General features: G+C 40.6%; 1 protein-coding gene across 3 annotated transcripts in view; it reads right to left on the bottom strand.

Annotated features, from left to right (window-relative positions):
- LOC110521846 (discs large homolog 1-like protein) overlaps nt 1–13363 on the bottom strand; it is a 188766-nt gene that overhangs the window by 163690 nt on the left and 11713 nt on the right. For all 3 annotated transcript variants that reach the window (XR_016495291.1, XM_090232125.1, XM_090232128.1), the window contains exon 2: nt 9354–9659. Coding sequence is in view for 2 of the 3 variants with exons in the window: in XM_090232125.1 (XP_090088251.1) it covers nt 9354–9659 (306 nt within the window). In the remaining variant the exon portion in view is untranslated. The remainder of the gene's footprint in view (nt 1–9353; nt 9660–13363) is intronic.

Here is a 13363-nt window from a genome sequence, read left to right as displayed (position 1 = left end):
AGTTCAAGGACAGCTGGCAGTAGGTGGTATGACAAACTAGATGTCCATATCTTCTCCACTGTCCATACAGCAACCATGTTGGTCACATGGAAGGTGAACCACCTGACGAGAGAGAAAGATCAAACCGGACTTTGTGCTTGACTATAAACTCCAAATGGGGGCATTGAATAAGGTGGACATGATAAACAGTTTTGTGGAATGCGCCCACACAACTGGTATAAGATTTTTTTCCCCATGTGATCGACACTGCTGTCCTCAATGGCCACATAGTTCACCACTGCCAGCTAATAGGTGAGATGATTACTGAACAATATATTTTTTAAATTGGACATACAGTTCACATACAAATCACTTACAGTTCCATTATGCATTTATATTGACAATATCTTACCCACCTAAACCACTCCCTCATCATCCTTACCACTCCCTCATTCTCCCCTCTCCCCCATAGGTGAGGTGATTACTTACCAAAAGTACAGAGAGAAGCTCATGAGAGAGCTGCTGGAGGAGCACCACACCCCTCGGCGTCCATCCACTGGGGGCAGTCCTGCTGCGGACAATCGCCTACACCTCAATGCACAGCATTTTCCCTCAGAAGTCCCTCAAACTGCTACTCAAAGCAATCACACACGGAGGCACTGCAAAGTCTGCCTGTCCAGCACCAGGAGAAGGAAGCAGAGGAGGTTGCCAAAGTACAGGTGTTTAGCTTATGACACACCCGTGTGTGTTTCGCCATGCTTTTGGGAGTACCATATGCTCAAGCACTATTGAGCACATCTGCAGCAATTACTGACTGACAGACTTGATAGGTGACCTGCCATGATGCAAATGCCTTAAGGGGTGGGAATTTAGTTTTTGTTGTTTAATAATTACATATTGAAATATGGGTTATGCATATTTATAAGTTGTCAGTCTTTTCTTGCTGTTTTCTTTTCTCTAGTAAAACTTGTTTTTGTTGCTCAACCACTATTACTAATTCAATAAAATAGACAACCACATATAGGCATGTCTTTTCTTGCTGTTTGTTCCTTCAGTAAAACTGTAAAGGAGTGTACAATACATTATGCTCCAAAAATAGATACATACCGTGTGCTACAGTAGAAACGACAACACAGAAACAAATATTATAATGTAATAAGGCGCTTACTTTGAGAGGAACGCACACAAGTCCAAAGTAATTATTAGTAAGGAAAACAACAATGAAGGCAATGTGGGCACCACCTGGAAAATATGCCAGAGGGAAAATCTTCGGCCAGGTTCTGTTCTGACTGGAGATGCGCAAATGTCTGCTTACTTGACCTTGGCCTCTCATCGAAGAGAGACATTTGTCTGGCTCATCTAGCTAATCCTCGCCTTACAATTAGCATAGCATGCCTCAAATATAAATCAAATCAAATGTTATTTGTCACATACACATGGTTAGCAGATGTTAATGCGAGTGTAGTGAAATGCTTGTGCTTCTAGTTCCGACAATGCAGTCATAACCAACGAGTAATCTAACCAAACAATTCCATGTTATTAATGATATATTAAAGGACACATTTTTTTTTCTTTCAAAAACAAGGACATTTCTAAGTGACCCCAAACTTTTGAATGGTAGTGTATTTAGAACTCACATGTGAAAAGGTTAATTGAATATATCCACATTCACAGTCACACTGATATTCAGTACAATATGAATGGCCATGGCCCTAAGACTTATTGGACTGTACCAGAGTAAGTGACCCTCTGCAATGCCACCCTTAGCCTTGTAAATTTGCCCATTTGTAAGTTAATATTTTGTCTGTATCCTTTTCTCAAAAGTCACTAGAAATTAGCATTTAAAATTTGGGGTATGTCCCCTGACCCCCGTAGCAAAATGTGTGTCCCAAATGACAGAGTTGTTCCTATGCTTCTCTGTGTGTGTGTTGTGTTGGCCAGTACATGAGGTACATTTGGGTCCAGAGCCCTGCAGTACCAGAGTCCTGGAGAGAAACAAGATGGCTGCTCCATCTGTTAGAGCCTACAGAGCCAAGCAGACCACTGTGATGATATTGTGACACACAAACACAAACACACCAGCTGCGGCCCCACCAAAATAACCACACAGAGAGACACACAGACCACAGACTGAACAAAACACTAGTCACAATGAATCTTTAAAACGAGTCAAAGGCATCATTGAATAGTTTACTTGATAAAAACACTGACAGTATGTTTACTAAATTAGCTTTATGGCTAAAATCTAGTACAGAACTTCAATGTTTAGTGTCTGTGTCAATAGTTTAATAAATATAACCAGAATTCAAAAGGCCAGGTGGAGCTATTATTATATTTCTTTTACCTATCCAACCTTGACCGAGCTACTACATGCGCCAAGGTGCTAGTGGTCGATATGGGATTCAGTAAAGTATTTCACTTGCATAGAAGTATTGTCCACACAGCTGCAGTGATGGGAATGATCCACTAGGTGGGAGAAGGAATCCATTATTGACAATGAACCTCACACAACACTACACTCTTAGAAAGAAAGGTGCTATCTAGAACCTAAATAGGTTATCTGGCCGTCCCCATAGGAGAACCCTTTGAAGAACCCTTTTTGGTTCCAGCTACATAGAAACCGAAAGGGTTCTACCTGGAATCTAAAAGGGTTTGGCTTGAAGACTAAATGTTTCCAGAGAGACCATAGTCAACAGAGTATGTAAACACAATACAGTCTATGGTAAACACACAAACAAGTGAATACATATACGCTACTGCTTGTTTCTATCTCTGGTTCTTACCATGGCTGTCTACTATGTGTAATACCTGCCCAGCTTACCAAAACTGTATTTTTGATAGTTCCCACAACATTCGTTAGGTCAAGGCAAATGTTCTCATGACACAAAAACTGTCCAGTCCAGGTGATTATATAATATTTGTATAAAACATTCACCTGATGTTGCAAGAACGTTCCTAGAACATTATTTAATGTGTTTTTCAAAGGTTCCCAGAATATTTCATTAGGTTGTGGGAAAGGTCTGTTGGGAACATTGTGGGTATATCACAAAATGTTAAATACTGTTGTAACATGGCTACAGGTTCATCTGCCTCACCTAAAGCCCGTTCTTGTGGGAAGCTGCTATAGACCACCAAGTGCTAACAGTCCGTATCTGGATAACGTGTGAAATGCTTGATAATGTATGTGATATCAACATAGAGGTTTATTTTCTGGGTGATTTTAAATATTGACTGGCTTTCATCAAGCTGCCCACTCAAGAAAAAGCTTAAAACTGTTGCCAGTGCCTGCAACCTGGTTCGGGTTATCAGTCACCCTACCAGGGTACTTACAAACAGCACAGGAATGAAATCATCAACATGTCTTTTTTTATTTAACCTTTATTTAACTAGGCAAGTCATTTAAGAACAAATTCTTATTTACAATGACAGCTTAAAGGCTCCTTTATTGGCTCAAATAGCCGACCAATCAGCCTGTTACCAACCCTTAGCAAACCTTTGGAAAAAATGGTGTTTGACCAAATACAATGGTATTTTACAGTAAATAAATTGACAACAGACTTCCAGCATGCTTATAATGAAATGCCTACACCAGCCAAACCTGGGACAATTGTGGGCCACCCTATGGGACTCCAATCACAGCTGGTTTTGATACAGCCTGGATTTGAACCAGGGTGTCTGTAATGACACTTCTAGCACTGAGATGCAGTGCCTTAGACCACTGCACCACTCGGGAGCCCCATAGTGTAGGACATTCAAAAAGCACGGCACTTAAACAAATGACTGATGATTGACAGAAAAATGTATGATGAAAAGATTGTGGGAGCTGTTTTGTTAGACTTTTGACATTATCAATCATAGTCTGCTACTGGAAAAAAAAGTATGTGTTATGGCTTTATACCCCTGGCTATATTGTGGACAAAGAGTTACCTGTCTAACAGAACACAGAGGGTGTTCTTTAATGGAAGCCTCTCAAAGATAATACAGGTATAATCAGGAATTCCCCAGGGCAGCTGTCTAGGCCCCTTACTCTTTTCAATCTATACTAATGATATGCCAATGGCTTTGAGTAAAGCCAGTGTGTCTATGTATGCAGATGACTCAACACTATACACATCAGCTACTACAGCGACTGGAATCACTGCAACACTTAACAAAGAGCTGCAGTTAGTTTCAGAATGGGTGGCAAGTAATAAGTTAGTCCTAAATATTTCCAAAACTAAAAGCATTTTATTTGTGACAAATCATTCACTAAACCCCAACTAAATATTGTAATAAATAATGTGGAAATTGAGCATGTTGAGGTGATTACACTGCTTGGAGTAACCCTGGATTTTAAACTGTCATGGTCATAACATGTCGATACAATATTAGCTAAGATAGGGAGAAGTATGTCTGTAATAAAGCGCTGCACTGCCTTTATAACAACACTATCAACAAGGCGGGTCCTACAGGCCCTAGTTTTCTCACACCTGGACTACTGTTCAGTCACAAAGAGGGACCTTGTAAAATTGGCTCAGAACAGGGCAGAGCGGCTAGCCCTTAAATGTGCATATGCCTGCAAATTGCTCATGGCTCAAAGTGGAGGAGAGATTGACTTCAACACAACTTGTTTTTATAAGAAGTGTTGACATGCTGAATGCACGAGGTATCTGTTTAAACAACTAGCACACGGCTCTGACACCCATGTATACCCCACAAGACATGCCACTAGAGGTCTCTTCATAACTGATGCAAGCAGTTGAATCAGATTTTTTTTAAACAGATAAAAATACACCTTATGGATAAGCAGGGACTGTAAAGAGAATCACACAGGCACAGACACACGCTTACACATACGCATGATAATACACGCACTCTACACACACATACAAATGGATTTTGCATTGTAGATATGTGGTAGTAGAGTAGTGGCCTGAGTGAACACATTTAATGTTTTGTGAAAAGTGTTATGAAATGTAATGTAATGTAATGTAATATTTTTAAGTGTATATAACTTCCTTAAATGTTACTTCTTATGGCTGCAGGGGCAGTATTGAGTAGCTTGGATGAAAGGTGCCCAGAGGTGCCCAGAGTAAATGGCCTGCTCCTCAGTCCCAGTTGCTAATATATGCATATTATTATTAGTATTGGATAGAAAACACTCTGAAGTTTCTAAAACTGTTTGAATGATGTCTGTGAGTATAACAGAACTCATATGGCAGGCAAAAACCTGAGAAGAAATCCAAACAGGAAGTGAGAAATCTGAGGTTGGTCAATTTTCAACCCAGCCCCAGCCTCTTTCGACCCAGCCCCCAAATACTTTTTGAAGTTTTTGTCCGATGTTATGCTCGACCTGCACAAGCGTTTGGATTTGTATACCTAAGCGCTAACAAAAGTAGCTACTTGGACATAAATAATGGACATTATCGAACAAATCAAGCATTTATTGTGGAACTAGGATTCCTGGGAGTGCATTCTGATGAAGATCATCAAAGGTAAGGGAATATTTATAATGTTATTTCTGATTTCTTTTGACTCCAACATGGCGAATAAAATAAAAAAATTCTGAGCGCCGTCTCAGATTATTGCATGGTTTGCTTTTTCCGTAAAGTTTTTTGGAAATCTGACACAGCGGTTGCATTAAGGAGAGGTATATCTATAATTAATAATGTGTATAACTTGTATTTTCATCAACATTTATGATGAGTATTTCTGTTAAATTGATGTGGCTATGCAAAATTACTGGATGTTTTTGGAACTAGTGAACATAACGCGCCAATGTATACTCAGATTTTTTTATATAAATATGAACTTTATCAAACAAAACATACATGTATTGTGTAACATGAAGTCCTATGAGTGTCATCTGATGAAGATCATCAAAGGTTAGTGATTCATTTTATCTCTATTTGTGCTTTTTGTGACTCCTCTCTTTGGCTGGAAAAATGGCTGTGTTTTTCTGTGAGTTGGTGGTGACCTAACATAATCGTTTGTGCTGCTTTCGCTGTAAAGCCTATTTGAAATCGGACAATGTGGTGGGATTAATAACAAGATTACCTTTAAAACGGTATAAGATGTTTGAGTAATTTTAATTATGAGATTTCTGTTGTTTTGAATTTGACGCCCTGCACTTTCCCTGGCTGTTGTCATATCGATCCCGTTAACGGGATTGCAGCCATAATAAGTTGTTTAAATAACTGCCTTGGCAGCAGCTAATGGGGATCTTTAATAAATACAAATACCAATAAAAAAAAAATTCAGTTGTGCGGATGATTCTACGATGTTTCGTTTAGGGTGTAAAAAAACATTCACCTGATGTTACAAGAACATTCCCAGAACACATTTTGGCGGTTCTTTAACAGGTCCCAGAATGTTTCTTTACGATATGTCAACATTGTTGGGATATGACAAGAGATATGTTCCCACAACACTAAAACTGTCCAGTTGTGCTGACATTCAGATAATGTTTGCATCAGGTTGCATAAAACATTCCTTTGATGTTGCAAGAATGTTGAAAGAACAGCCTTACTGAGTTTTTTTAAATGTTCCCATATCATGTAATTTGGTTGTGGGAACAGTGTGGGTATATTACAAGAGATAGGTTCACGAAACACAAAATATGCTCAGTTGTGATGACGTTCATAAAATGTTTAAGTTATGTTGCACAGGACATTCCTATAATGCTGTAAGAATGTTGACATAACACCTGGTCTAGGTTCTTTAAAGGTTAAGGTTAATTAAGTTATGGGAGTTGTCTGGGATGTTGCAAGAATATTATTGTGACATTCACATCATTGCACAGAACATTCCCACAATGTTGCACAATTTCCAAAAAACTCAGTTTTTATGATGTTTATAGCATATTTGATTGATGTTCACGCAATATACATTTTACTTTGTCTTGGAGGTCATCAGAACATTGCAAGAACACACGTTTTACCAAATATTACGACAACATTCTCAGCATGCAAATTTGTAGCTCCTTAAAGCATAGCAAGGCAGGTTGGAATATATCCCTATTATGTTTCTCTCCAAATTTAATGGCAATTCGCATTCATAGGACATTTGAACGGCATTTTAATCACACAAGCACAACCATATTTTTGTACACATATGTTGACAATCTGCACATTATTTAATTTTAATTTTGTCATCTTCATGTTTTTTCTGCACGATAAAATCGATTTGTGAACTACTACTCCCCAATTTTTGGGTGGTCTGGTAAAAATTTGCATAGAGGCCAGGGGAAAGACAGCCTTGCTGTGTACACTACCATTCAAAAGTTTGGGGTCACTTAGAAAAATGTCCTTGTTTTTGAAAGAAAAGCTTTTTATTTGTCCATTAAAATAACATCAAATTGATCAGAAATACAGTGTAGACATTGTTAATGTTGTAAATTACTATTGTACCTGGAAATGTCCGATTTTTTCTGGAATGCCTAAATAGGCGTACAGAGGCCCAAAGGACCATGAAATAATGTGCAGTTTGTCAACAAATGAATGGTAAAACTTGTGTTTGTATGATTAAATGCTTTTCAGTATCATATGAATGAAATTAAAATGCCATGTGTATCTTTCACACCTTGTAGTGGGACTTCAATACAGTCCTCAAATGTGAATTGCCATTCAATCTGGAGAGAAACATAATGGGGAGAAACATAATGGGGATGTATTCCAATCTGCTTTAAGGAGTTACAAATTTGCATGCTGAGAATGTTAGATAAAACATTTTCTAAATGTTCTAGAAATGTTTGGAGGACCTCCAAGACAAGTAAAATGTATATAGCGTGAACATCAATGGAATATTATGTTAAACCTAAAACAGAAATTATATGAATGTCATAAAAACGTACTTATTTGGAAATTGTGGAACAGTATGCAACATTGTGGGAATGTTTTGTGCAACCTGTCTCAATATCCCACTAATATTATTGCAACATTAAGGGAATGTCCTGTGCAAGCTAACTTAAACATTGTATGAATGTAACTGAGCATATTTTGTTTTCGGAACCAATCTCTCATACTATTCCCACAATCTAATTCATGTTCTGGGAACATTTAAAGAACTCTGAAAGGCTGTTCTGTCAACATTCTTGCAACATAAAATGATTGTTTTTTTGCACTCTGATACAAACATTATCGGAATGCCAGCACAGGTGAATGTTTTTAGCACCCTAGATTAAACATTGTATAAATCAGCCGCACAACTGGACAGTATTTGGTATTTTGGGGACATATCTTTTGTGATGTCCCCACAATGTTCACACCAGACTGTTCCCACAACCCAATGAAACATTCTGGGACCCATTACAGAACAGGCAAAACGTGTCTGGGAACGTTCTTGAAACATCACGCAAATGTGTTATACAAACATTGTATTATCATCAGCACAACTGGACAGTTTTTGTGATATGACAAAATGTGGGAGCTTTCACAGAATCAATTTTGGTTTGCTGGGAAAACATTACTGGTACATTGTGCTATTACATTACCTGGAAACCTAATTAACTTTTTTTTGAATATTCTGTGGTGGTTGTTATAGAGAATATTTAAATTAGGGGGCCTCCCGGGTGGCGCAGTGGTTAAGGGTTCGCGCCCAGGCTCTGTCATAACCGGCCGCGACCGGGAGGTCCGTGGGGCGATGCACAATTGGCCTAGCTTCATCCGGGTTAGGGAGGGCTTGGCCGGTAGGGATGTCCTTGTCTCATCGCGCACCAGCGACTCCTGTGGTGGGCCGGGCACAGTGCGCGCTAACCAAGGTTGCCAGGTGCACGGTGTTTCCTCCGACACACTGGTGCGGCTGGTTGGATGCGCGCTGTGTTAAGAAGCAGTGCGGCTTGGTTGGGTTGTGTATCAGAGGACGCATGACTTGCAACCTTCGTCTCTCCCGAGCCTGTACGGAAGTTGTAGCGATGAGACAAGATAGTAGCTACTAAAACAATTGGATACCACGAAAAAGGGGTAAAATTCAACAACAAAAAAAGAGAATATTTAAATTAAAACATAAAAAAATATATTGTTGTCAAAACCATTATCTGCTAAAACCTTAACTATAATCTTAGCTAATGTTCTGGGAATGTTCCCAGTTTGCTGGGGGGAGTCTATGCAAACATTTCTCATTCCTCTTATGCTTTGTGTGTTGATGCAAGCGCTGCAGGGGGATTCCATTATGATATTGTGTATGAGTGTGTGCTAAGAGTGTGGGATAAGGTACAGTGTGTGTAAATAGGAAAGTGAAGACCAGATAAAGAGAAAGAAGAAGAGGACGAAGGGGGAGCAGGGTCATACAGTACATCAACAAAGGCTACGTTTCACTTTCATGTTGCATGCAATAATGTATTGCATGTTTCTCTGTGTTAACAATTCACACATGTACAGTACATAGCTGTGTCCTACCTTCGTAGGGGAGATGTGTGCATGGGAGACGTATCCGTGAACGTTCTCTATTCGGGACAGTTTCTTCTCTGCTACCTGGGCCAGCTCTGGCAGTCCCTCTCCCCTGCCCTCCGTGCCCTCTCTCTCCCCCCTGTTGTGGTGGTGCCTGTCCAGGGTACCATGGTGGCTGCGGAGGGTCCCGTGGTGGCTACCCGGCAGCTCCCTCTCTCTGCCCTCCAAGCCAGGGTAGGGGTGCTGAGGACAGACCTGGGACTGACCTTGGTCCTGCTGGGGGGTTGAACTATCTTCATCCTGAATCCTGTACTTCTGCAGAGTGGTAGATGAAGGGGGGAGAGAGAGGGGGGAGACAGAGAGAAGAGGGCAAGAGATGGGATAGTGAGGGGAAAGGAAGAGATAAAAAGGGAGTGAGAGGCAAAGATAAAATAGAGAAGTGAAGGGGAAAGAGGGGAGAGGGACAGGTTTCTGTTAGTTTTCAGGTCACAGTGGAAGAGGACTAAGCACTTCTAAATGGGCTTAATGTCACTCAGCTAGAACTGTATGAAGATCAAACAGACTTTGTTCCATCACGCTGAGCATACACGCTGTGTGAGGTGTGTGTGTGTGTGTGTGTGTGTGTGTTTTTATCTGTAGGGCAGCCCAGGTGTAGGACCAGTGTGGCGCTAATATGTTTAGGAGTGTTTCCCATTGTTCCATGATGATATAGCCATAACAAATAATAATAAAATAATGTTGCTGAGAAAATACACAGCATGATCACATCTAAAACCCTTCCCTTTCACTTTGACCACTGCCTCTCACTGGGACAGCACATACCCACCCAATCAACCAACACAGCACCGCTACAGGACTTTGTCAATCTGGGCCGCTACCAGACATGTAGTGGGATTTATTCAGACCATGGAAAAAACACCAGTTATTTGGACTCTCTGGGCAATCAGTGACCAGTGATTGGCCAATGAATTAACGACCAGGGAGAAATGGAAATCAGCAGTATTGCGATTTTTTAACCCTTTACACTCTTGAGAATTGGCATATGTGAACAGGGTCAAATTGAAATGCTTCAAACAGAAGAAATATGAGAAGCATATGCATAACCATGGTGGCAATTGAAAGGGAGCACTTTGGAGATTATGGGGAAATTATCAGAACAAAAGGTAAGGACGCAACAGTTCATCATCCAAATCATCCAAATATTATTTTCGCAGCATTTGTCAATAAGGGGTCTAACTGGTGTCTCCAGGGATTCACACATCTCTCCAAAGTATGCACAGTTACAAAATATTTTCAATGCACTTTTCGGACTCAAGAAAATAACCTTCAACTATAAGGTGCTTGTTTTTAGCAAGCACATTCCAGGAACAATAACAAAATCAGCAATTCATGACACACAGTCACACGCACATGCTAGGGATGGGCACGGTTATTCTAATATTTGAACGGACGTTAGTATGCGAATACTTGAGATAGTATTCATTTGAGAAATGTTTTTTTTACAATGAAAAGGCTTTGTCTCAATTAAATACAATTATCAACAGTAACGGTCAACAGTTTGGGCACCTACTCATTCATTCAAGGGTTTTACAATGACATTCTAGACGATTCTCTGCTTCCAACTTGTAGTAACAGTTCGGGGAAGGCCCGTTCAGCATGACAATGCCAGTGTGCACAAAGTGAGGTCCATAGAGAAATGGTTTGTCGAGATCAGTGTGGAATAACTTGACTGGCTTGAACAGAGCCCTGACCTCAACCCCGTTGAACACCTTTGGGATGAATTGGAATGCCGACTGCAATCCAGGCCTAATCGCCCAACATCAGTTCCCGACCTCACCAGTGCTCTGGTGGCTGAATGAAAGCAAGCCCACGCAGCAATGTTCCAACATCTAGTGGAAAGTCATCCCAGAAGAGTGGAGGCTGTCATAGCAATAAAACGGGGGACCAACTCCAAATTAATGGCCATGATTTTTGAATGGGATGTTCGATAAGCAGGTGTACACATACTGTTGGTCATGTAGTGGAGATAACCTGTTGCATTTACAAGTTTGTAGCGGAAGTCAGTGGCTACTTTTTCTCTCTCTCCCTCCAGTGTCACACACACCACTGCCCCCTGCCCATCCCCCACCATTCTGGAGCGCACACCATCTCTCTCGAGTTGCGCAGGCTTCGCATCAAACAAGTGTCCAAGTATAAGCAAAGTTACAAAAAACACGCTATGGACTATCCGGATATCCCAAAACGTCTTAGGAAATGATTTAACATGCCCTAACATACACACTCAAACACACTCTTAATGCAGTCCGTTTACGGCTGCGGTGTCAACTCAGCTGCCAGCCTCAGGAAGTATGTGCCATCCCATCCCTCTCCTCTAGCCATACTGCAATTTATCCACTCTGTCTGACCTTTAACCAACTGACCACTCAGAAGGCTACTCTGGCTTCATGGGGTCAATAGAAGGCACTCTAACCAAAGACTACACCATTTGTGCTTAGATGGAGAAAAGACATGCAATTTACTATGCAGATTAGCTATGCCAGCTAATAAGAAACAACCCAATCAGAACCATTTGGGCTGGCTCCCATTTGATTGTGAGAACATTCAAAATGCAATGGGAACATGGCCATCCCAAAACATTTAAAAATACACTTATGTAGCATGCCATTAAGGAAAAGCATATACAAATGGTAGAGGATGTAAGTAGAAGTATTGTATTTGCTTCCTGGGTCAACCCATTCCAGTTTCCTCTTCTCCCCTCCTCCCAGCCCTGTCAATCACCTAAAAATAAAAGACTCAGTGAGCTCACAGTACTAATCCGGTTTAGTGCAGAGGGCCCAAACAGCAGTAATATGCCCTGGTATATTCACACACCCCACAAAGATACAGTACATTAGGTCTGGGATGTGTACTACTGCTAAATTACTTGATGTTCGAATGGGAATGTGTATGCTCAGTTGAGCTGTTTACATTCTGCTTCATCATTATCACAAGCAGACTGGTGCTCCTGATACTGTAGCTTTGTGAGATAATGTTCATTCCATTGTTAGAGCAGCGGCATTCAAAGTTGGAGTGGGTTCTGCACGTAAAAAAAGTATCATATCAAAAAACATTGAAAAATAAAATGCTATTGAGTAAATGTATTCATTGGTTCTCTTCATTTTGAACAGAGAGATGAAAATGTAATTAATTGAAGGTTATTTGTTGATGTAAAATGTGTGGTTGTGTGGAAGAGATATGGGGTGGTGTGTCCCCGCTGAAAAAGTGGAAATACCACTGTGTTAGACTGTACATCTGTGTGTGCATAACCTAGCTGAAAAAAAATGTCATTTTTGGATTTGTTTGGATTTGAAAATTCAACCGTTGTAATGTAAAGGGGTGGGGCTCAGGGGCTGTGTGTTGCTGTGGGTGTTTGAGTGAGAATGACAGCGGAGAGCCAAACAGTAAAAGCACAGCCCCCTTCATTATCGATGCATTGTGCCGACTCATTGCAGACTGAAGTCAGGAGCTGAGCCAGAAGCTGAGCATTATGTGTTAGCCAGACTAAAGCCTTCCGCATGCTTCAGTTTGGCTGGCACCTAGCCCGAACCGATCGAGTGTGCTCACATACTTCCTTAAAATATCTTCACTTGAAAAATGAGACAAAATAGTGCTGTTTGTCCATCGTCAGACGTCGTAGCTGGTATACACTTCCTCAAAATAGTCCAAATTAGTCAAAGATAACTTAAGAAATCTGTCGTAAATTTTAGATTTTTTTGCAGAGGAGATCTTAGTCGCGCAATTTTACATCAGTATTACTCAAGTGAAAAATATGCATGAAAATGATCTCTCGTTGAATGACAATAAACACTTAATTGAAGAATTCCTACAGTTGACCAATCACCGACAAATGGGCAAAGACTCCAGCTACCGAACTTTGACTTGCTTCAAGAAAGAAAAATGTGCACGAACAGCCGAAAAAACCCTCTGCCGAAGACCGATGGGAAGATGGGAAGCATGCGGATGCCTTAAGGATTAGATGA

This window comes from Oncorhynchus mykiss, chromosome 4 (assembly GCF_057628025.1).
Source record: "Oncorhynchus mykiss isolate SJ-2025 chromosome 4, ASM5762802v1, whole genome shotgun sequence".
Classification (NCBI taxonomy): Eukaryota; Metazoa; Chordata; class Actinopteri; order Salmoniformes; family Salmonidae; genus Oncorhynchus; species Oncorhynchus mykiss.
Note: the sequence above shows the minus strand (reverse complement) of the source record. Positions and strands in the feature narration are given on the sequence as shown.